We start from the raw sequence: 24,569 nt of genomic DNA, 5'->3' as shown, positions 1-24,569 counted from the left end.
TCGCTTCTCCATTCGCGTTTAATTTGCACACGATACAACATTTGTTTCTTTTAAATGAACTTTATGGTGCACAAGTACGCGATGCGTTTTTTAATATCTTTTTCTTTTAATTTCGATTCTTTTCCCTTCGTGTTTCCCCACGAAGCGCAACATCTAAGATACATTTTGAAAGGCAATGCGTGTTCCTGAAAAAGTTCGTGTTACTTCTAAAAAGGAAGTATCAAAGCGTCAAAAAAGCTGCTCGTACCAAAAACGATGAATAATTTATCAAACATTCGTTCTCCTACAATCACAACGACGTCCACGCGTCGTTTAGACCTTAAAGATTACAATTATTTATTTCATTTCTTTTTATTTCCTGAACCATAGACGATGACTGGTACACACGGTCGGTAAACTGACCCCGCGACTTGATTCCCTACCGATCGAGATTCGACCGTCAGACGACACAACCACGAAAAATGCGTGTACTCTCGGACAAGTGTCGAAGCGACAAATATCTATTCGAAAAAGAGAAGCACTGTATATCGAACATTTATACATTCAAGTTTTATACAAAATTAGGCGGTCCCCGTTTACGGCCACCGGCGTAAACCATCATCTCTCACGTTTGAAAATTTGATTATCGTTCGATCAACCCCTCGGATCAAAATCAGATTGTTTGGCTGTAAAAAATAACAAAACAACTGGTCGACGATCTGTGATTCTTAAGAACAAGTAGAAAATGGTCCAAAAATCCATTCGTAAAGAGAATCGCCGTTCGATTTGCAGGACAAGATCGTTTGCCGTTTCTTTTCGGGTAGGGATCGAAAGGGTAGAATCCCGATTTTCATGATCGAGGGAGACGGGAACACTGGAAATGAAACATGGAAGTACGCAGCAAAAGGAATCGGAGGGAAACAGGTGAAAAGAAATAAAGGGGGAGAAAGGTAGACTCTTACAGGTATTTCAGGAAGGGGACAGGAAGGAGCGATCTCAGCGATCAGATACGGACGCACAGATGATGGAATATCGAGGGATGTTTTGGGGGGATTTAATTCTCGCATGTTCGTCCGATTAATTGGTTTTACTTTGTTTTTCTTTTTTTTTTACTGCTGCGCGATGGGGATCAGCTTCTCGCCTGATCCGATCGCCGGAAGCGGAGCCTCGACGGTCAGCACACCATCCTTGCTCAACGAAGACTTGATGCTCTCAGGGTTGGTTCCCTTCGGCAACAGGAATTCACGGTTGTACTCTCTGTACACCGATTTGCTCTCCGTCTTCTCCTCGTGTTTAGCGTGGACCTGGACAAACAACGAGAAAATCCTTTTAAGAATTCAGTTTTCCGTACTGTACAGAAAGATTTTAATCTATCAACGAGATTGCTTATTCCGACTAAATTCAACCTTCACGCGGTACAGTTATTTTCGGTTCTCCTTCTGCACTCGAAAAGATCTCGACAGTAGGTATGTCTAATATTACACGCCAGTCGATCGCTAGTTTTCCAGGAAAATTTCGCAATTTCCACACGTACATACAGGTCGGGACAAGGCCGTGAAATTGGGTTGCAGGGTTCGATTAAGTGTCCGTATTAATAAATCAGCTTGGACAGGCTCGTTTCTGCGATCACGCAAACGTTAAAAGTCGATCGTTGTTGGTGTGTGGTGGTGGACAAGGGGTGCGATAACATATTGGGGTCGGTGGTAAGCAGGTACATATTTTATTCAAACGAATGCTAACCACTTTCGTACCACCCATCCCAGTGTATACGAACCGCAGGGACAAGTCACGGATATTTATGGACGCAGATAACTAAAAATTTTGCCAATATCGGGGCAAAAAAAGGAACGTCTGTATCTCGAGGATAAAACCTTGAACCGTCGTAACTCCGAGTGTTGCGGGTAAAAATAAAAATTCTAACAGATTTACGCGAACTCGTCGATTTGCTCGTGATACGAATTTAAAACAATACGGAACTTAAAACTGAAAATTTTTCTATGGAGAGACGGACATAAGGTGACGGTGATGGAAATCGGAAGATCCCACTAACCCAATTCTTTATTGGAAGGAAAAGATCGAAATAATACGAAAGTTGGAAGTCTTCGTTTTTCAAAGAACTCGGTCCGCTATTTTAAAGACGAATAACCTTATAGATGACTCATGTTTCACAGTGAAAAAAAGGTTGATTTAATTGCAAAAAAGGAGAATAACGATTAGAAATGTATCGTAGCATAAATGAAACTTTTGAGGGTTTATTCCCAAAGGATAGAATAGGGGTGAAATGGGAGGAATGCGCGTAGCTCGTAAAGTGACGCAAACATCTTAGGAAACTAGGTTATGGGAGCCAGCGATATATGTATATGTATAAGTATAGGTATTATACATACAGCCGGAACACGACACGTTTTACGAGACTCGTCGAGCGAAGCTGCTATCAGTTCGACTAACGATAAAAGCGGAGAAATAGGATTCGGTGGAAGAAATAACGTGGAAAGGATGAAATAATAAGACAAGGAAAATGGCGACGAAAGGGCGCCACAGATTCGGCCACCCAACCGTTCCCGTTGCGTCTCGAGACCGAATCGATATCTGAAAAATGCGTCACTCCACATCTATTTTCTGAGATTTCGTCGTTCTGTACTCAGAGATTGTAATTCATCGAGACACAATTTTTCGAGATAATAGTTACAATCTCTTTGCAATTATTACTGAATCGATGCAGACTTTAGCTAATTCTCAATTTCTGCGTTTCTGAAAAAAATTGGTTATCGTCGATTAATCAAGGGTGCACGAACTTCCTAATTGTAAATTGTACTTCGACAGCGAATGATTCAAGTGACGATAAATAGCGATCGATAGGAACTATTTTGAAAATTTATACGAGTATCGGATATCGTCTACGCATCGAAGAATTTTTGGCTCGGTCGCCAAATCGGTGATGAAACGTTGGCAGCAGGGATGAGGTCGCTGCGAATGTGAACGTTTGGCAGTGTTGCCGCCGGCAAATATTCGTAACAGGTGGTATAACTAATTTCTATAATGATTCTAATTTAACCAAAACCGACAAGCAGTAATCATCGAGATTGGATAGAACATTTTCCAGTAGGGACGTGTAAAAATCTCCTCGACAAACGCTAGGCCAATTAGAATCCAATCCTTCTTCCGGAGATTTAAGAAGGCATCACAATGTTATTCATTAACCGTATACATCATTATTTATTCCCATGAACCTAATATATTCCATGGTTGATAGATGTGACTTTATGTATTTTTTTTGTTCTTCCGATGGATATATTCTATGTCTATGATAGTAACGAAATTTCCACAATCTACAAAATGCCCATCGAGATGATCCTAATTTTATTTATGCAAGTACTCGTATGCCCGCTTGGTTGGTTCTATCGATCGGTTCTTGTTCGACAAAGGTGCCCTTCGTTCTCCTTCTTTTCATTTCTTATAATTTCCCGCGTATTACCCGAATTTTCGCCAAAGTCAGACATCCTCCGAACGACTCGACTGTTTAGTCAAATTATTAGTAATTACGGGGTCATTTGCGTATCGCCGAGCAATCGTCCGGCCGGTTCAAGTTCCTGGAACGTTGGGTTCGCGTGAGCGGCCCCGGACTTCGTTGTTATTCGTTTTGCATGGTAGAGCACTTTTTCAGATACTATCGTCGAACGGGGACCCTGGTCGAATATACATGAGGTCCGATTTGCCGTTCGAAGCGAGACACGTGTTCCCATGAGCCACCACTCTACTATCGTTTTGGCTGCGAAATATTTTAAAAAAAAAAGCTCCGGAAATTAACGCATAAAATCTCTTGTTATCGATCGTATTACCTTATAATCTTTGCGTGCATCTATGTTGCAATACATTTCTTTTCGCGAAAGGGTATACCTGCGATAGCGTAAGTTTTCGACTGGGCTAATAAAATATTTCTGGCCAAGAAGGTTACGTTAGTTACTAAGGTAATATTACAAGAACCTCTGCGAAATGGTTGAATGGTACAAATCACGCACATAGAAAGTGTTACGCCTTTCCATAAAACAGGAAGCAATCTTCTACAGAACAAGTCTGTTTCTTTCTGACGTAAACCGTTTAAACTTGAAGATCTTGCACAATTACAACTTCCGTTATTGTGAGAAACATCGAGGCATGAAGTAAACACATTCAAGCAGATAGTCGACCACTAGAGGATGTGTGCTTGACCATACCAATTTCTAAATACGTCGATGACACCTCGGCCTCTCCGCTAATCGTTGTTGCGTAACGTTTACGCTAATAAAGATTCATTTATACGAAATCCCGTAAGAAACTACCTGTCATGCTGTAGTATTTGCATGGCATAGAATGGCTACTCGACGCCTAGTCGTTCGTGTATGATGCAATATCTATTTTTAATGCGTCTGCTCGCGTAAGCTGGTCTATGTGCAGTCCGATTTTACAAACTGTCGCCACAGAATGCACGTACCTAACAAACGGAACGATCCTCCCCTATCGAGATCTATCCGAGGATGATCGGTGTGGCCTAATTCCGGGCAATTGATGCACTTACATTCCAAACAAGAAAGAAGATTCGACGTTGCCCCAGATCGTCGTCTCTTACAAGTACCAAGTCAACGGTCCAGGCGCCGCGACGCCATTCGGCGACCCGTTCGAGACAAATACCCTATGTAATCAGAAAGAAGCTAGGCAAAAGTGTTTTATGGACAAGATAATTTGTAATCTTGTAAACTAGAAGAGATCCAGTTCATTAACTTCTAACTGTTCGAGCACTCGAAGATATTCCTTCTTACTACCGCTCATAAATATTAGGATAGGTACCTGATCTATATGTATTGTATAAAGAGACAGTTTATTGCTTTAGTTTGCAAACCTCTTTTAGGCATAGCACGTACAGCAGATTGTTACCTACAATTGGCTAATTCTAACTGGATTATATACTAAAGGGTTTTATACCCGTATATGAATAAATAAATATATATAAAAAAGAACGTGTGATGTTTCGTAAACACGTTTCGTTATCCATCAAACGTCGTAATCGTTATCAAATCAAATCATATATTCGATAAGTGTCCCAGTACTTATAAGCGGGAGTGTATGCCTGATCGAGAGACTTTTGCGTCACTAGTTCCGATACACTCGACGGCTCATCGACGCCGTACGATCAATGAAAATCGATCGGGTACGTTGCGTAACGCGTCCGAACGTCCGATTCGTACGTTCCGCGATTTCCCACAAGGTTAAGGCCAGGTTACATTTGGTTCGTTGGCAAGCGACGAACCGCGCGGACAGATCGGTCGAACTGGTCCAAGAACGAGAATTCTCGCGACGCCGTCGCCACAGCCGCCTCGAGGACGTCGAAACGCGGCTCATTAGCGTCATTTGCGTAACGCAATTAGCGCGGTACGCGAGCCTCGCCCACCCTCGCTCGAGCCGACCCGACGCTAACGCGAATCAGCCACGGTGATGCTGTTGCTTTTTCACGCGTGTTTGTCGCCTCGTTCTGGGTGGGTGCGGTCCAAATATATGTATGTATATCCTTTGCACCTGCATTTTTTTTCGCGCGGCGATCCTATTCGGACACGCTTCGCTCGTCTTCCTACCTCCGGGACGGCGGCCTTAATTTGTCCGACGAAGGTGTACGATCGACATGTGTGTGTTCTCCAAACGTTGTACAGTAAGTCTTCGATTAACGCTCGAAACTCGGAACCACTTTGAAGCTGTTATCGCAGATGGACACGATTTCTGCACTTTATGAATTGCATTTTGGGGCCAAGCTTCAAGTGTGTAACCCCCCGGTAGCGGGGATGAAACAGAAGCATTTAGCGTAGAGATCTTTCCGAGCAGTTATCGAGAATTTACTGTACAGTGTTCAAACACTCAGTGCCGAGAAATCTTCGAACACTCATCGTTGATTTACTGTTCTATGTATCCTCCTTTGTATCGTTCCGGAAAGAAAACACGATTTAGAAAGCAAGTAAAGCAACTGGAGAATCGTGGGGTTTTTCTGCTCGAGTAACACTCATTGTCAGAGGAGCTCTTCCCCCCCCCCCCCATCGCTTGCGGTCTGGAGGTGGCGGACGACACTTTTCTTCGTTTCGCTTTTAAGCGGTGGATTGCGTTATTCTCGACAGACGAAAAAAAAAGTAAAACAGTTGCCTCTAATATATACGACGCGAGGACAGGGATCAAGGGAATATACATGTACAAATGGAACACCGTCGCGGCGATAATGCGACTACGAGAGCACGGCTCTCTTTAGACAAGGAGGATCATGCTTCGCTTGGGAACTCGAGCGTTTGCTGGCCAGAGTAACCGTGAAGTTGAGCCGTCTCGGCCAGTCTCGACGACGATTAACGAGTTCACGCGGAAGGGGGAGCATTAAAATAATCTCGTGGTCGAAGGTATTTACCGATTTTTATGTCGCCGCATACTTTTACAAACGGCCTGATCCGATTAACGTGATTCTCTGTTATCTTTGATACAGACCACTTTCTGTAGACTTACCAATTAACCCTCGGAACATGGACGTTTTTAATGTTCGTACAGTAGCAGTGCTTGGGTCCGTTTGGACTCTTAGCTTAAATACGATTCATAGGTCAACCAGTTAAATGTGGAATTATTAAATACTCGGGGGGTCCATACGGATTCAGGCACCACCGTCCGAGGATTAACCCTCGTAGACCACATTCGATTACGGTAACCCAGTCTGTCCGGAAGACACCTGGCATTTCTAAATGTATTATCAAAAGATTTGTGTAAAAATTACTTATATATTTGTGATATAGCCAAAAAAATGCTCTGGAACTACACCAACCCATGTGTGATCGAAACGACGGTAGGACAATACTACTGGTCTTTGAAGGTTAAAGCACCGCAGGCCTGGTTAGTCACAAGTAATTTTCAGACTCATCACAGTCACAGATAGCTTCGAAGAGCATAGTAAGTACTACCACTAGCAAGATACTGAGAGTCACCAAAGGGGTTAACGCGACAGCTCTGAATCCGCTTTAAAGAGTAGCGAACAGCTCGAGGGCAGTAACAGCTTTGGGTATCTTTTGTTCGCGGTCGAGTGGCACGAATGCAAATCGATACGACGAGAGTTCCAGCAAGGATTTCTCGAGCGTCTGGCTCCGGCGACGGCGGTGGCGGTCGAGGAAACGCGGTGCTCTCCTCCTCGGCGTGTTCTCGAGATATCGATCGGGTGCTGCCCGTAAAAGACCAAAAGCAGGAGTGCGAGCAAGCTAGCGAACAACCAGAGCGCCGCAGGTAACCCTAGACAGAGGGAAACGGAGGGAAATGGCAGAGCAAAAGGAAGCCCCCACCGGTGGACGAGCCACTGACACACGCTGCCACTGGTAACTCAACTCTGGCTCCGATCTAAGTTTTCCGCCTCGATATCGTCTTACCGGGACCGCGACCGCGAGGATTACGCAAAAACCGCGGGGCAACCGGCTCTGACGACACACGATTGTCAATTTCAATGGCATTGGGATCATCCTCCTTCGAGATTCGAATGTTCCGGCCGAAAGGCCGGTTGCTCCGCGTCTTTTACCACGTGGAGAAGGTCACCGTCATGGGTTTCTTTTGTCGCGAGGCAAAGTGTCTCGTTTCACGATCAAGGTTGTCCGTGGAAGGTTCGAGGATCAAATTGTGCGACCTTGTTGTCCTATTTCTTAACACCGTTCCGGTCACAGCTTTCATTCGTGTATGGTAGTCTGACTTTTCAGACCTTTCAGACTACTTGAGAACTTATTGCCAAAGCGAAATTCAAATTTTTAACCCTCCGTAGACAATATGGGTGGATGATGACCCAAATGTCTATTTGATTGAAAACAGTTCTGATTATGTGACTTTACGAACGCGATTATATGTATAATATAGTGAAGGTTTTTAACATAAGCTTTTGTTCTTTTTTGTCTCTTGTCGTAGTTTCGTAAGTACTATTCCCACTAGAATGAAAATCATATTCAGACCCTAGCGCGTAGTTGGACCACCTCGTCCACAGGATCGAAACCTCGCGTCTCGTCGAAGATTTCGAGAGTTCGAATGGTCTCGAGGCAACGAAATTTTGGGGGGCTATCGTGCGAAAGAACGCGGGCTCCTCTGACTCAGAAACTAAATATAACCATTAAAATTTTCACGTTCCCCGCTCGCTCGTAAAGCAGGCTCGTCGAATCGTCTGAGCTTTCGAAAGTCAATTAAAGCGTCGGCGTAACGCGAGACTCCTTTCCGGACCGTCTAATGGAGCACTCTCTCCTTGACCGAAAAAGGAAAGCCCGCCGCGCGACGCGACGCGACGCCTCGTGTTTTCATAACAACTTCATCCACGACCTAAATTTTAACGCCAAACAAGGCGGCCATAAAAAACGTCTGCCTCTCGAAAAACATTCAGTTATTTTTTTACATAAAGGACATCCTATTCGCGGCGGTCAGTTCCTTGCTCGTAGTGCCTATTCGTCATACCGAGGAGGACTCACTAACGAGAATTCTTCTCAGCTACAACATTTTCTCATTTGTTTGACGACTTCTCTTGTATAACGACGGATACTGCTACATTCTGAAGTGCTTTCGCTGTGCACAATCCACCGTATCCCATCCAGGATATAGACATTACAGACACTACTTGGCTGTATCCGAAGGCAGGAATTTTGGCCATTTGTGCAATAACGATTAAGGAAAAATCGACTCCACTTTGTATCTATTAGTTGTATAGTATGCGTAAAGATAGATTTCTAAATTCTAAAAAAGGCATACCACACAACTAATACATATATAAAATGAAGTCTCCAAACAATTCTTCACGGCCAGAACTCGTGAACTCTGACACAGACACGGAGTGTCCTCTCCTTTCATCGGTTTTCTAACGCGCGGTGTTCGTCGAACGAGCCAACAAACACCTGTAGCTGTCTAGTCGCCGCGAGAATCCATAGATCAAGGGAAAGGGAGGGGGGCATTATCGGAGCCCCATTAAAAATCGATCGAGCCATTCTGCCAGGGAGACGACCCAGTTGCCCGAATCGGGTAAACAAATGGGATATTTCGCAATCGTGCCCTCCAAGTGGCCGCTCGTTTGAATAAGACCACTGAACAAACCGGTCCCTGCTCCTATTTATCCGGCCCGTACACACTTTACCGAGCGAGGCATTACGTCAGAGCAAACCCGCGGCCGGCTAACTCGCGCAAACGAGTAGATCGTCGCGCATTCTTCGCTCCGTCTGCTGCTCATCCTTCGGAACGCGGCCTTGGCGGAGCCCTTTAAGGACCGCCGATACTACCGTCGCGCGACCCCGATTCTCGCCTGGACCTTGACCACGATACGAGCCAACCTGTTTCGGAGACGGTCGTTCTTTTAAAATTCCCCTCGTCACGGACCGGTTAAGGAAGATCGCGTCGAGTCTCGCAGCCCTCGATACTAAGAAGAAATTTCGGCTATGAAAGATGAAAAAATAAAGATCGAAGGGAACTCGAGAAGTTTCGGGCTCAAACTCGAGGAACGTCCACCCATGCTCCGATTCGCATCGATTTCGAGATAGGTAGGATGGATGATTGAAAAATTCATACGAAATTCTTCTAAGCAGAACGATCTGGGTTTAATCTTTACCAACGTCCGTTACAAGCGATGTAAATACCGACCGACACAAAAAGCGAAAGAGGCAAACGCGCGAGCTTCCGTTAACGTAATCTCTCGTGTCTGAAAGGGGGCGGCATGCAAAAACAAATACACCGGCGTCGCCGATGGAAAAAAAACGGAGCAATTTCTTAATCGTACCGAGAGGCTTTAGCGTAACGCCAGCCGCCGTCATTGTTCCCTGATTCGAGTGGTTAAAAACAGAAAGAAAAATAACGACGGGTTTATCAGAGGCAGACCCCCGGTCGTTTAGCGATGAAATCGAAATAAAGCAGTCCCTCTGTGCTCGTGGCTGTGCAAAAGATCCTCCTTCGCTTTGATCTTTCCTCCATTACGCTGCTAACAGAGAGACTATCGCCCCGGTACAACGACCTTATCCTCCCCTCTCGCTTTGCATAACGGTGGCGCCTGATTTTTCTGTCGCGTCTGTCGAAACTCCTCCTCCGCTTTCGTAATCAGTCCTGCCAACAGTTCCACCGACACAGAAGCATTTTCCACTGACGGTGGAATTAAAAAAGGTACCAAAGTCTGCAAAACCAACTTCAAGTCTACCATTTTGTTTTCGAACAACTTCTGACAAGCCAATTGTCGCCGAAAACGATCGACAAATAAGAGAAATATCGACACGAATATCATCGAAGGATTACTATGTTCCTGGTTGTCGCGTACGAGCTTCACAATGGCCGAACATTATTCTAAGCCGTCGCAGTGTGACGAGCATCGTGAACTTATTTTCGGCGCGGGTTATTTCCGTCGACGAGTCGACGGGTCGACAGGAACGCCGGCCAGAGAAGAAACTTGAACGTGCGCGCGCTTTGGAGAAAATTCTGGCTCAGACTTTCTGCGCGAGAACTCCCTTCTAGACGTGCTAGAAAAACCTATCCACATGCGCACACACGCGGCAGAGACACGATTACTTCGAGAGTATACGACCACGAGAGTAGGTACCTACACAGAGTTAGTTTCGTGCACGACGGTGCTCAAAAAACCTGAAATTAACCCGAAAAGGTTCCAGACACCGGTTTGCTAACACGTAGCTCCAGGGACTTTTACGCCGCGCTTAATTACGAAGACGCTGCGGTACTTTTAAGTAACGAGAGAATTACCCCCCTCGCGAGTCACACCGCTTCGGCCGGTGGAGCAGACTTCCTGCCGGGAAGTGACGTAATAAGAGCAATTAGAATGTTCCACATAACCCGTGAAGTGCTCATAGAACCGGTAAACCGACAGAAAAGTTTGAACCATCGCTTCCGGACTCGTCGCCTCTCGAACGACGACATGTGCACTCCGAACGGAAACCAACAAATACATATGGTGCATCGATCAGCGTATACTCGATAAAAATAGGTTTTTCTTTATTTTTTTTTTTTTAAAATGCAGTTCGACGGTCGAACAGCTGGAAGAAACAACAAAGCAGATCATAGATATACGTATAAATCGAAACTGTTAATAGGACGTTAACGAGAGTCAAAGCGCGGATTGCGTAAAAAGGTGGACCAGATTCGCGTGTTGCCAAGTTGCGCAACGGAGAACGGGTCCCCGATGCGAAATATGCGTCGGATGATTCAGGTGGAATATAATTTCACGTTTGTCGCGCGGGCACGGCGAACTGTCGCGATCTCAAAGAAAGTCGCAAGCCAATTGTCTTTACGGCCCAATTAAGCGACCGCGAGACGGCACCGGAACGCCTCTCGATAGAATGGTCGCGGCGCTCTCTACGGCTCTTTGACCCGTTAGAAATTTCGCGAGCCAGAGAGACGTGACACAAGACTCGATTTCAATTAAATTTTGATAGACGGCTTTTACAAAGTTTCAGGTAGTATACAATTAATTTCAAAGACTTTAATGAAGTAAACTCGATCGAATCGTATAATTATAATAAAAGATATGCATCCTTACCAGCAATTTGTTGTCCACGGTCTTGACGACGATCTCTTCGGGCGTGTACTGGGAGACATCGAATCGGAGTTTCAGCATCTTGTTGTTTCCCTCGTCCTGGATGAGGGGACTGTTGAGTCCGTCCAACCAGGCGGAGTCATGCTGAGGGCTCAAAGAACTGCTGTTCTGAGAGCTCTGCGTGGTGGTGCTGAAAGGTAGAAACGAGCAACGGCCGATTAACACAACGCGGTACTCCATATCGGTTTCTTGCGGCTGCGGGACAAGTGCGCTCGCGGAACGATGAACGAAAAAAACAAAACAAGTGTGGAAAATGCGTCGGCGACGGTGAGAGAGACTGTGTGAAATCAGGACCGATACAAAATGAGGGGCAAAGAGACGAAAGTCTCAGGGTGGCGGTCGAAGGCTCGTGTTCGCCAATACGATTGACCTGGGTGCACAGTTCGAGAGAAAGAGCCTTACCTACTGGTGGTGTGATGATGCAACGAACAGAGAACAACATGGACAGAAACTTGGTCATGGATGGAGAACTAAAGTCGTGCGCATCTACTTAACGGGTCAACTCAACCGGAGTGTGCTGGCGTCGGCGTGTATGTACGGCTTCGCTCGCGAAAACAAAAGTACACCAAGCTAACTACGGAACGCTACTAGAGAGGCTGGTTAATCGTTCGCCGTGGAGTTAATTACTGGTTGACGATCAATGCGAACAATGCATTCCCATTACCTTTTTTACAGTGCAGTTCTGATGGTATTTTGGCGGTTAGCGGTGAGAAAGAAAGAGAAACAGGTAGCTAGGAGATGAGAGTAATACTGGGATATGGATGTTGAAGCGTGTTACCTTATCATCGAACGATCATGTGTATGCTCAAACGATGGCACTCGTTGCGTGAACCAGAGAATATTTCGTCTCAGAAAATAATGGTCTAGAGATAACTCGGTCGGAAATTTAATTCTTCCAATTATGTACGTATACCATCATAGGCAAGAGTACGCGTTTTGAAGAGTGCCATCGATTTGTCAGTACCGTTCATTCAGACGCGTCTCGGCGGTATCGTGGCGAGTTGTTTGCGGGATGAGAAAACAAAATGGCAGGCGTCACTATTCTAGGATCTAGCTAATGATGTCTTCCCGGATGGTTTTTCTGGAGATTGTTCGTTTTCTGTGTTTACAGTAGCGTCACCTTTTGAAGCTGTCGAATGCGGACCGCGTTGGCGGTGGTGCAGAGCCGACCTTGTCCCAACCTCCGGTCTTCGAGGTCGTCGACGTACGGTGTTCGCTGGAGCTGGAGCTCGTGTGATGTCGACTTCGAGTTAGTCACCAACGTGCCAATGCAGAGAGCCAATCAGAAGGCGAGACAGAAGTCGAGCAGGAGGGAATAGGGGACATTATTATTTTTGTTAACTTCGATTGGTTAGTTTCTTTCGTGTCGCTTCCGTTTTTCAGCGGCCATTATTATCGGGCAAGGTCGCTAAACGCTCTCGTCCCGAGAATTTCGAATGTTTCTTGGCGACAAACCATCCGCGTGTCACACGACAACTATTCTCTGGAAATATTTTAAAAACTGTTCGATAAATATTCGACAAACAAACGATAATATGGAATACAATAATTTCGAGCAAAATTACGAGATTGAGTTTTGCGAAAAAATATAAAGCCGTTTTTTCTGTGGGTATGTAACACCAACTTTGAAGCAGCCTTCGTGAAAGTTTCAGGAACTGAAATGTTCGCGGACAAAGAGATTCCAAACGTTCTAAATCGACCGGAGTTGGAAGTTTATCGCCAAGAAACTTTGCATTCAAAAGAGGTGTTTCCAAAGAATTTCCATTCCCAGGATAAAATTACAGGCTTTTCTCCGTATTTACATGTAAGAGAAAAGGTGTAAAGTAGCCCTGAAAGTTTCGTCCCCGCCGTTATTCGAAAAAATTGCTTTCCATGTTGGTATACACGCTTGTTTGAAATTTCTGTGCTTTTGTTTGCTCGTCGAACTGCTGAGCGATGTAAAAAAAAAAAACTTGTGTCGAAATCGAAAAAACAAATACGTATAAAATAAAACGGAGATGTTCCTCGCGGACCAAAAACGCCAAATTTCGGAATCGCCGATGCAAGCTGTTCGTTAATGCGTTTACGTCACCCAGTGTTACGCGTTATTACATCACTCGGCAATTCAGTAATTAAGCAGGCTAAAACCAAGTATCCGTATCATGCCAATCAGCTGTAAGAATTACTTATATGGTAAGCCAGCAACCGAGAGTAGTCGCGAACATCCTGGGAGAAAGATCTCAGAAATACAAAATTACACTGTACAGAACCCGCTGTATGTATATAGGTATATTTCAGGAATAAATATTCTGTATCTCACTTAAAAATGTAAACAGACTGTGGATATAAATCGCATATACATATGATAACGCTGCCATTAAGAAGATCCATACACTCTGAAACGCGTGATTCAAGAAACGTTCACAACTGTAAGCGTTAAACATCGAGTAAACATCACAATGTTTGATGGAATATCGCAATCGTTCGCTGCAATCTTTGCAAAGCCAAACAACCACGATTAAAACAAACAAACCTGTCCGCTTTCCCTTCTTTTAACCAGAAAATCGTACACCGATCGAATCGTATCGATTCGACGGAAATTCTATGCACAAGTTTTTCACGCACGATTACCCGTGACTTAAAGCAAATTATATTAATCGAGAAAAATCTTCTTTTGATTTACAGCCGTGTTTAAATTTCAACCTACTTGGATATCGATCGATGCCACGCCAATTACTCCGATTTTAAACAATCGTCGGCTCTCCGCGAATTAATTTCTCACCGATTCAGGCCGGTCATTGGCGTTATTTATAGCGACTAAAATGTCGGGCTGGCTGCAAGTTTCATAAACCAAAAAACCGGAAATCGCGGCTCTTCTTCGGGGAGGCCACCGACCTGGAAGATACTAAAATAGGTGCACCAGCTGCAACGCGGTGTCATGGCGCGATATTAACCCCCTGGCTCGTACGTGCCCTGACATGCACACGCACACACACACACACACACACACACACACACACACACAGAACGGTTGCATCTATTTCAGGAAATTTGATAACCCTTTGTCGTGCAAGCTAAATTAAGATTAGTAACGTAGGCACACAGCTGTTACAAACGAACTTGAAACCGGGGTAATTTACGTTTTTAGCCTTGCCCGATGGAAGAAGAATCTAGAGTAAGAGAGCCGTGCCAATAATTTCCTGATAAAATGAATAAATTATGTAGGAAATATTGTGTACTGAACGTTTTATTGCATAATACGCTGTCTCTATTGTCTCCGTCGACGATGAAAGCGGAATTACATAAAATGGGATAACGATTTCGAGAAGAAAATGTCCTCGACGTATCCTGTCACGCGACCTACCGTGTCCACGCGCTTTATTTTATCCTGCGCGGCCATGAAAAGAGATAGACCGGCGGAGTCGGCGCGCAATGGGAACGGTAAAACAATCAAAGAAGGGAGCATTAATCCAACGGCGATGTATCTTGGAAGTTCTAAATTGAATGTACGGTTATTAACCCCATCCAGGAAGAAATTAGTTCATCGTGGTGGGAAAAACGGAGCAAAGACGACAGGCCCGAAAGATAGATTGACAGGCTGCTACAGCATTCTTCGATTACCAGAGAGTTAAAATAACCGATCCAGTGAACCCTTCGAATACGCCTATAATTTCTTCCTTGTGAGATCTAATAACTTTTAAACCTAAAAGAAAGTTTTAACGTTCTTAAATGATTTAGTTTTTTCCAGGACGAAATAAAATCCGTACACTCCCGTTTAGTTATAGTCCATCGTTGATTACTACGTTTAGTAACATGTTGATTGAATTAAATAAATAAAATTTCTCCATAATCAACACGTTGAGAAATGCCTTAGTAGCTCAGACAGCCTTGAACTTAAAGGAGGAAAGAAAATTTGAAAAGTTGACTCGTGTTCAAGAGCTTCGACAAAGAGTAGAAAAGAGGGGCGCGTGTATCCGCAAACATTCATTTAATGTTACGCATAGAAGGGACTGAACAGACCCGTTGGTAATCGTGTGCAGGAAGAAGCCAGCGACGCGTTTCGCCCGGCCAGAGAAAGAGGCGAAAAGAGCCGAGAAAAAATTAAAAAGAGGTCTTTCTCTTTAGGGGGCCCCTCTTTCACACGGGACAAAAGCGCGAGCCATATCGAGAAGGATCGCGATTGTCTGTCAAAATATCTTTTAGAGTAAAACACGCGAGAAGCGTTCCGGGGGGTTGGAGAGGGGCGCGGAAAGGCAGCGAGACAACAATTATCCTCGTCAGGAGAAAGGTCCTACCGCGTAGTCTCGACGAGCCAGAAGAGGTCAACCATGCTCGTGCAGGATCTCGCGAGGACGGAACTGTCGAGCTGGAAAGGCCACGCGATACTTCAACGGCTCCATTCTAGCTATTCGTTTTCGTGACTGGATCTCGAAAGGTCTTGCTCGTGCGAATCTAGAGGGACAAGGAAATCCAAATGGATAACGTCGCTTGAACTCGACGTAAACAAGAAATCCCTTTCATCTGTTTGCGCTCGAATAGTTCCATTGAGATATTTTATCGAACACAAAAAGAGCGCAAAGATAGGACGAAGGACAATTCCGATTTATCTCTGGAAAGGTATCAATGTACACAGTTTATAAACTTCTCGGTATGGAATGCAATTATCGACTCGTACTTGGCCTAGAAAGGCGGCTTGAGAAAAATCGATGACTGACAAACACGGTGTAACGGTAACACTCTGACACAATGACCGATGATCACCCTTCGATTATTCTCGCGACGTATAGTATGCAAATTTGTGAGCAAACTTTCAATTAATGATGAAACTCGATAGTTCGAAGGTGACGGGCGTATTCGAACGATTAAAGCCGAAAGATACCCTAAAAATCGATTATTTCCGATTGAATCGACGATAACGTTGATCAATGGGGATGCGATCCCATCGGCGGAACAATTGCTCGTAATTGTATTTTCTTGTTACGCATTGTAAATGGTTAACGGGGAGTCAATCGCTTAATTCAATCACGAGGAATAGGTCAAGCGACGCAGCAACAGATTACCCTAAGCCTAGGCGAGTCTGCATACCTATGTAGATATACCGTCTACCCGCACGTGTGATCCAAACATTGCGAACGTTCAGGATACCCTTCCTATTTAAGAAACACCTATGCATAATTTAAATTTCTCACAATCTGAATGCAATTATCGTGATATTGAAAGAAAACTTCCTAAGACTTAAAGAATCCTCTTTCAATATCACTAACTTATGACCTAAGTTCCAATTCAAGCACTTTATTATACTTACTAACGAGTCTTACTAACGAAAATGAAGTCTTCGTTGCTGTTGACTCTTCGTCGAGTAGCTGGATTTAGACCCTGTACTTTGGGTGTCAAAGCAAAAGAATTGGCAGAACAATAGGGTGTGAAGCGTCCTTAGTGAAGAATTGCAGTTTGTTATACGTATAGTATGTATACCAGTATGTATTGTCTTCATTGGGGATAAAACCTTCACTTTACGATTCTATAGACTACGTATACGCTCCCATCGACTATACCGTGAAAAATGTGCATCCGACTGGTGCGCTCTGTCAATCTGTTAAAGGGAAGCGCAAAGCGCACGTGACTGGATACACGTGGAGTGTGAAACGCTGCGCTAATCATTCCGTAGCACGCCAAAGAGGCTTAATCCGTAAGTGGACATAAATCTTGGCAGCAGGACTGCTCGCCTATAAAGTTTCGAGCATCGATTCGGCATGCTCGTACAGAGCTGTAACGTGTTACACGCGACTCGCCAGATTAATTTCCATCCACGTAGCGCGTCTTGTTATCTGTTCCGAGCATCGTTGCTTTCCATGAAACTCGTTGCGTCGGTCGAATTAATTCAATACTAGGGTCATCGCTATAAATACTTCCGTAATACCAAACACGATCGTTTTTTTATCGATCATTAGAATCCAATAGCGTTACGATTTCACTGAAATAATTTACTGAAATTTTTCCGGAATAAAAGAACGTGTTTGGTCGGATTTCACTTGAAAAATTTGATCAAAAGAATGGCTGAGTCATCCATGGAGCATGCACTATAAAACACTTTCGAAGGAAACTCGGGGAGAGCATTTATTTCGAATTATACTTGTCTATTTGCGGCGAATCGTCCCTGAACAAGAATTGCGTCACCGCTACGCGAGTCCTCGGACCTCCTCGTAATGGTCCATATTCGCCTCCCACGGGTAAACCGACGATTCATGCTCGATTTCGAGCACCTGCCCCCCCCCCCCGCCACCGTCCTTACTCACCGAACGTGTTCCACGCCGCCGAATAAAGCCGAGCTTTGAGCGAGTGATCGAGTGCGCGTCTCGGTTTTCCCGAACGTTTATTCTCACGATAGCATTTTCCAGCGCCCTTAATCAATGCGAAGCGCCTTTGCGAGGCTTTCGACGACCCAAGATACGAACAAACATACAGCACAAGCGTAGACATGGATGGTAACACACGAGAGAAGCTCAAATTTCACTTGGATCTTATTTTATTCAAAGACGGGAGAACTATTTTTGACCTTATATTCTTGTCTACGGCTAAGAAACTCGTTCTACACGTTACCTGAATAATTTATAACATTTGCACAACGGAGACCTTGACAGACAAGTTTCTTCGCACTACATTCGAAGCTCGCGGCGTTGCTTACAAAGGAGCTCGTAAATTTACCGACTAAGGAGTCGAGAATTTCATGTTTCTAACTTCAATGTAGCCAGGAGAAACTTGTTTGAAACTATGAAACTGGTGCCAATCAATTACAAACAGAGATGATATAGTTTTCCGTTTCTATCGAAAGATCGTGGTTTGGTGCTATTCGAAGACAGAACAATTTCGGTGAACTTTCGACAATTTTTCGTACGGGTAGATGCATTCCAAACGGACCGAGGTCATCGATTCTACTCCAATATCGAACGATCACCTTCGGAAACCGTACAAGTACCTACATTCTTGTCATCGCCCGCGCCTGCGAACGTTTATACGAGGTCTGGAGCAAAGCCAAAGCGATACGCGATCATCCCGTACATTGCGTATAAAAGCGTCGTTACCTACCGAAACTTGATCACCGTTTTATGATCCGACGGATAAAGATCCCGGTCCACGACGAACATGGTCGATCCTTCTGCCTTCGATCCGTGGAAATAAACCGAACGACCACCGTACTAGTCGTATTACTGGATTCTATTAGATCGTGGTTACCGTGTTGCTTTCAAAGAGCACGGAAAAATTACTGCGCAAAACGAGGCAGGATCCACGCAAGCTCCTCACCTTTTCCGCACACTTTGCAATTGCAATTTAGTGCACGATTCCGAGTGGGGATGCGTCGTGTCACTGTCAAGGATGCGTTGACGCAATAGGCGATTATATCTCATAACACGTTTGCTACGACCGATGCACGTTTCTAATCGATAAAGTTCACTTTAGGAATAATTTTGGATCATTTCGCCGACTGAGTTGAGCACCAGTGAATAAATAACGATGATGATAATAATAATAATAATAATAATAATAATTCAACAGGAACAGGTCTATTAAAATGTTCAAAGTATCATTGGATTTGTGGGATCTCCAACAAAGGCAACTGCAATGTTCTTCTAGACGAGATTGATCGTAGATCCTGTGAAGAATCTCCCATTCAATGAATCTTCCTGTTCGATGATGCGACGACGCGTCATCCCGATGCATTTAACGAGATTAAAGGAAGAAGCGTGTTTTTTGTTGGAGCAACAAGTTCCGTTAAACGTCACTCCATTATGCAATGTATGGTTCATGGTTTCAACTGATGAATGACAAACGTCGAACATTTACATAATGATCGCCACTCGGGAGACGAAAAATTGTTTCAGGATCCAACGACTGACTCGTTTGATGCCGTGTGCGATTATAGCGAGCAATTTTCTATTACCAACGGGCAACCATTAGCTCTCGCCTATTAGTCTAGACGTACAATTTACCGCTGGCATCGAATTAAAATCGGTTCGTCGAAACTAATTCCGCGTAAAACTGTAATTTCAACCGGTATTTAACACGATTCCCAAATGTCAACCAAGCAATTTGATGACTTAAAGGTTTCTTATTGTTTAAAAATTTTAAACTATGAAATTGGACCCGTTCAAATAGTTTTAACTTTACACTCCACCCCGATGACTAACAGAGAGCTGTTCGAATCAAGAGAACACATGATTCGATTCGGACCGCCCCGATTCGACTTCCTCTTTACGAGCAAATAAAAGTCGCTTCTCCACCTGCTTCGCGTTTCGCGTAGAAATGAAACAGAAAAAAAAGAATTCAATCGCGGTTATACCGTTAACGTCACCGAATACTTTCGATCGGAGACGAGGTATACGAACGACGGATAAAGTCCCAGAAATTACGAAATTTCCCGTAAATTTTCTGCGTCCTCAATTCGTATTTGCCAAGAGCGAACCGAAAATTCACGCAACTTGGTCGAGGCTACCACATGTTAACGCTCATTACACCACTAAAATTTATTGAACGGAGGGGTGGAACAATCTCCCCTCGAGATATCTACCGAGGGTCCTCCGAAAGTTTCGATCTAGGGAGAAAAGTTCAGGGCGGTCCGACTAACACAATTTCTCGTTGCTAGACACTTCCAAAGAATAATTCGTTTCGATACCTCTAGTCTTGCTGTCTTCTACTAAATAAATTAAATATCGTTAAAGGATCATAAACTTCTCGAATCGGCCATTAATAAACCTAGATCAACGGACTCTATAATTAGTGTTTCCGTGGAAAGGCGAGCAACGATACATCAAAGTTCGAACAGACCACCTATTAAAATAACATGACTGTTTGGTTACACGCGGCGTTGGCACGCAAAAACCGTGACACATGGCACGCATTCGGTCGATCCGCTCAATTCGCGCGCGGCGCGGTGCGGCGGTTCGTTCAACGCACCGAATTCCGACGCAAATTCTCCGAATCCCCCAAATGTCTTCGGTTCGACTAAAGAATATTCCATGTGTTCCAATCATTATCAAGCTGGATTTCTAATAAAGACAAGTTCAACTGTATCGTTTTGATCCAAAATCGATCGAATAACGACCGTGTAAATACAGTTGGAGGCGAGGATTCAAGGTCTCTCGCGACGCGTGTCTAGGAATGTGATGGTTTTTTTTTTCGTTTCCCCCCCCCCCCGGCAGGACCCGCTAGCCAAGAGAACATCGAGGGGGCTCGTGTTGTTCGTACCGAATGTACTGACGAAGCCTCTATAAATAGCGAACACGTTACTGAAATACGTGAAACGACGAATATACATGTACATATGTATGCACGCGTGAAAAAAAAAAAGAGCAACAGAATCGCGACCTTAATTTATACCTACCTGCCTAACTACCTCGCTACGAAAGCGATTTTCATTATCTTACAATAACAAATATGTTCGCGCGTGTTGTTGTCATTACATACTACCGCGTATTCTTTTTCTTCCCGTTCCTCCGACTTGTAATCGCGCGAAACGTTTCCTCCTGTAATTCGCCTAAACAACTCGACCATTTTCACACGATTCCCCCCGTTGCATGAGTATTTCAATGCGAGATGCCGACGTGCCGCTCGTTCCGAGCACAGACGATCACACGGGATCGCTTACTCGGGAATTCGAACCGTCAATTATTATAACACTCTGTATCCGACCAGGAATGTGAGAGTACCGTTTCGTTATTCGAAATATCTAAATTTTAGCGACTCGATTTATACACTTGAATCCGATCGAATACTGTGGATTCGAATCTGACTTCGTCGAATAGACGTACTGACGCCACTGTTGTGCTAACTGCCGCTAAAAATCAGCAACCATTGTGTAACCAACAAACGACAAATAAATTGTACGTATTACATTGCGTCTTCTCGACTCCGTCGCACTGCCTGTGCCGGCGAACACTTGTTCGCAATTGTTATATTAATTTCACCCGATCTCGATAATGTCCTGCCCATATTCGTTTCATTTTTACAACTATCGTGATGATGCAATACAACACCACTACGCTTATGTAAGTAATCGAAGTCCATAGCTTGCAAGCTGGAACTTTTTCCACGAGAATATTTCAGGTTGTATACATACATATGTACCCAATATATGCTAAGTTATCGTTGTTGTAACCTGTGGCCGACCTGACCGGTGATAATATTGTTTCATTCTATCAGTTAACTCCAACTGTAATCTGCCCGAATCAACTACCTTATCCGATATTAAATTCTATTTACCTAGCAATCTTTCGACTATGACATCCCAATTGAAATAATTTTCATGTTGCGAAAACGCGGCATCGATCGATTCATTCTAATCAGTTTCGATTAATCGTGTTGATACATACCGAATTCCACCATGAACAGTAACAATGCAATATAAGGGGATCAAGAATAAACACGATCGTAAATAAAAAGAGGCGCTTCTTAAAATTGCAGCGTTAAAATATTAGCTTAACCCTCGGGGAGCTTTGGTAGTCACGCAGCGAGCAGTACCCGAATCTGTTTGGACCGTTACGTGTATATTCTAAATGTATATTTGAACGTATGTAAGTATTTACTTCTTTGATAAATTCCTATCTTTTTAACCCAGCCAATATAACTCCTGATAACTGGAATTATATATTTGTATCATAACTGACGAAATTTCGGATCAAAACAGACCCAGGCATTGCCACCCGAGGGTTAATCGCAACATCGATTCTCTTTTGTTTGTATCTGCGATGAACTTTCCTTTCAAATACATCACTGTAAAGTACTTATTCTAGAATCTAGAACGATCAAAATTTCCATTTGAAACCGAAACACCTAGCGTTCGTGTAAACAAACTATTCTAGAATTTCCATAAAACAAGTACCGTAATGTCCGTGAAGTCCTGGTTTGTTGACAGGATCAAGAACACGAAGGATACCCGATAGTATTGTACAAAAACTAGGATTGTATACTTTTTAAGTAGAATATACGAAAGGGATGTTAAACTAATCTTTGATTCCGAGATACATGTATCGCAAACGCAAGCCAAAAGAGTAATCGTGGCGGTTGTGCGCGCGGTTAATAGGTTAGGTGCGTCTCGGCAGGAACGCCGGTAGCAACGTACCTAGTAGTGCTCTTAAAGAAGTTGTTGCTTTCACGATTCATCAGCTCGCTACGGAACCGTGACATCTCGTCCTCCATCTTTCTCATCTCGGCGTCGAAGCGTTCCCGTATGTTCGAAAACTCGGTGTCGATCACGCTGAAGTCACCGATCTTGATGGGAATATTACGCTTGATACCACTGTCAGCCATGATTCTCTGTTTGACCGCACTCGTGTCTCTTTCACCAAGCCACTAAAGAAGGTATATAGCACTGCTCTCCCCCGCGAACGATCGCTTCTTATGATAGCGAAATTATACTCGGTCACGTACAACCGTACTGCACGCTGTCTCGCCTAAGAATGAGCGCGGCTCACAGGCTGCTCCTTAAATAGGCCCGAGGCAAACGTCGAATAGTTCGTGGGAGTTCGTCGATGCTCGGCTACCTTCGGCAAACTTCGCGCCTCGTACACGCGGTTCAAACTAGCCACGATACATGGAATTCACCGAATCTAGACAACAATTTCTTTGATATAATTGTCTTTACTGTAAACTATAAAATTCTGTGTCATGTTTTGACCATAATTACTCTCCATATTTAATACGCTAAATATAATATCTTAATACCCTCATCTTTTTATTCAAATTAACCGTCTGTTTTTGGAACTGTACATACATGTATGTACATCTCGTCAAGTAGCTCCACATACGATCATCAATTTGTTTATCATTTCTCTACACTGTCTCATGTCTTATTCTGTATAAATACTCAGTTACATGTCGTTTATTATAATGATGATAATAATTAAATATAACAAACCTGATAAGTAAATGAACAAACAACATGAATACAACGTTTCTCAAATCTCTGTTATTTGCCAGCTGAATCGATTTTATTAATCTATGGAGATTAATAGAACCTAATGAAGATGTCTATCGTTAACTAGGTCATCACGGTAATTGTCGTCGTGATGATTCTTTGCTCGCGTTGTTGATTGCAGAAATCCCTTGATGTACCATATATAATTTAATTATCCAATTAATATCATGAAAATCGGATTACCGAAGATTAAGTCTTGTTAACAATATTAGCGTGAAGTATGATAGTGGTAAGAGAACATCAGTTTTCAAAAAGTACAAATACACTGAACAACATAATAACATTTAATCATTTGATTGTTTCAGCGAATAAAACCTTCGGATTGTGTAATTCTGATCGTTAAATTTTTAGGAATTCGACACCGACGTAAATAAAATCACGCATGCATGCACATGTGTTCATCTTCGATGGAGACAATCAATAAGGAAATGATCGCGTCGCCGTATTAGTCATCCACTCCCGCATAGAACACAATGATTCGTCTTGTCTGCGAAATCATAACTTACGGACGCCCACCAATTCTTCTTGTTAGATCACTTATTTATTCAAGAAGCTCGTAAGTTTATGCACATTCCGGAACAACTTTCTTTACCGCATGACAAATTATGTAAAAATTCCGTTCTTCGCGAATAATCTAGAACTTAAAATCGTTGCGTTTTGCAAAATGGATAATATGATTAGAGAATCGGTAGATACATGAATCTAATTGAGTGCAGAAAGAAATTGCAAGTTAATGTTTCGTTTCAAGTACGACTGACTCTAAAAAGTTTTTCCTTGTAACGAAATAGAATTCATATCTCATTTGAACAAAAAGAAAGGGTTTCTTGTATTCTATGTACGCTCGATTTGGCGAGTAACTGTAACTTTCTGTGAACGTCACGGGAACTGTGTGAGATTTTTTTCACTGCGTGAAATCAAGTTGCAAATGATGCCGAATCTATTTTCGAGCGTTGCAGCGTCACCAGCGTCGAAACTGAATGGAGCCCCGCGTCACGACACTCACGACGCCTCCTTATTGTTCATAAATAGTCCTGCCGCCCGACATCGTCC

At 43.6% G+C, this 24,569-nt stretch overlaps 1 protein-coding gene across 2 annotated transcripts; it reads right to left on the bottom strand.

Moving 5' to 3' along the window:
• Nucleotides 1-119: 119 nt before the first annotated feature.
• LOC107192471 (heat shock protein beta-1) lies at nucleotides 120-22,986 on the bottom strand. 2 transcript variants are annotated; one of them, XM_015581729.1, is made up of 4 exons: nucleotides 22,665-22,986; nucleotides 12,690-12,812; nucleotides 11,513-11,699; nucleotides 120-1,283 (listed from the first exon to the last, which is right to left on the bottom strand). In XM_015581729.1, the coding sequence occupies exons 1-4, from the start codon at nucleotides 22,850-22,852 to the stop codon at nucleotides 1,089-1,091; spliced, it is 693 nt and encodes a 230-aa protein (XP_015437215.1). In that variant the 5' UTR covers nucleotides 22,853-22,986; the 3' UTR covers nucleotides 120-1,088. The 2 variants fall into 2 exon arrangements, with proteins under 2 accessions (XP_015437215.1, XP_015437216.1); XM_015581730.1 differs by lacking the exon at nucleotides 12,690-12,812 and having other exon boundaries at nucleotides 22,665-22,983.
• Between the last annotated feature and the right edge of the window lie 1,583 nt (nucleotides 22,987-24,569).

This window comes from Dufourea novaeangliae, unplaced genomic scaffold (genome assembly GCF_001272555.1).
Source record: "Dufourea novaeangliae isolate 0120121106 unplaced genomic scaffold, ASM127255v1 scaffold343, whole genome shotgun sequence".
Lineage (NCBI taxonomy): Eukaryota > Metazoa > Arthropoda > Insecta > Hymenoptera > Halictidae > Dufourea > Dufourea novaeangliae.
The sequence above is the reverse complement of the archived record's forward strand: the minus strand, read 5'-3'. Positions and strand labels throughout refer to the sequence as shown.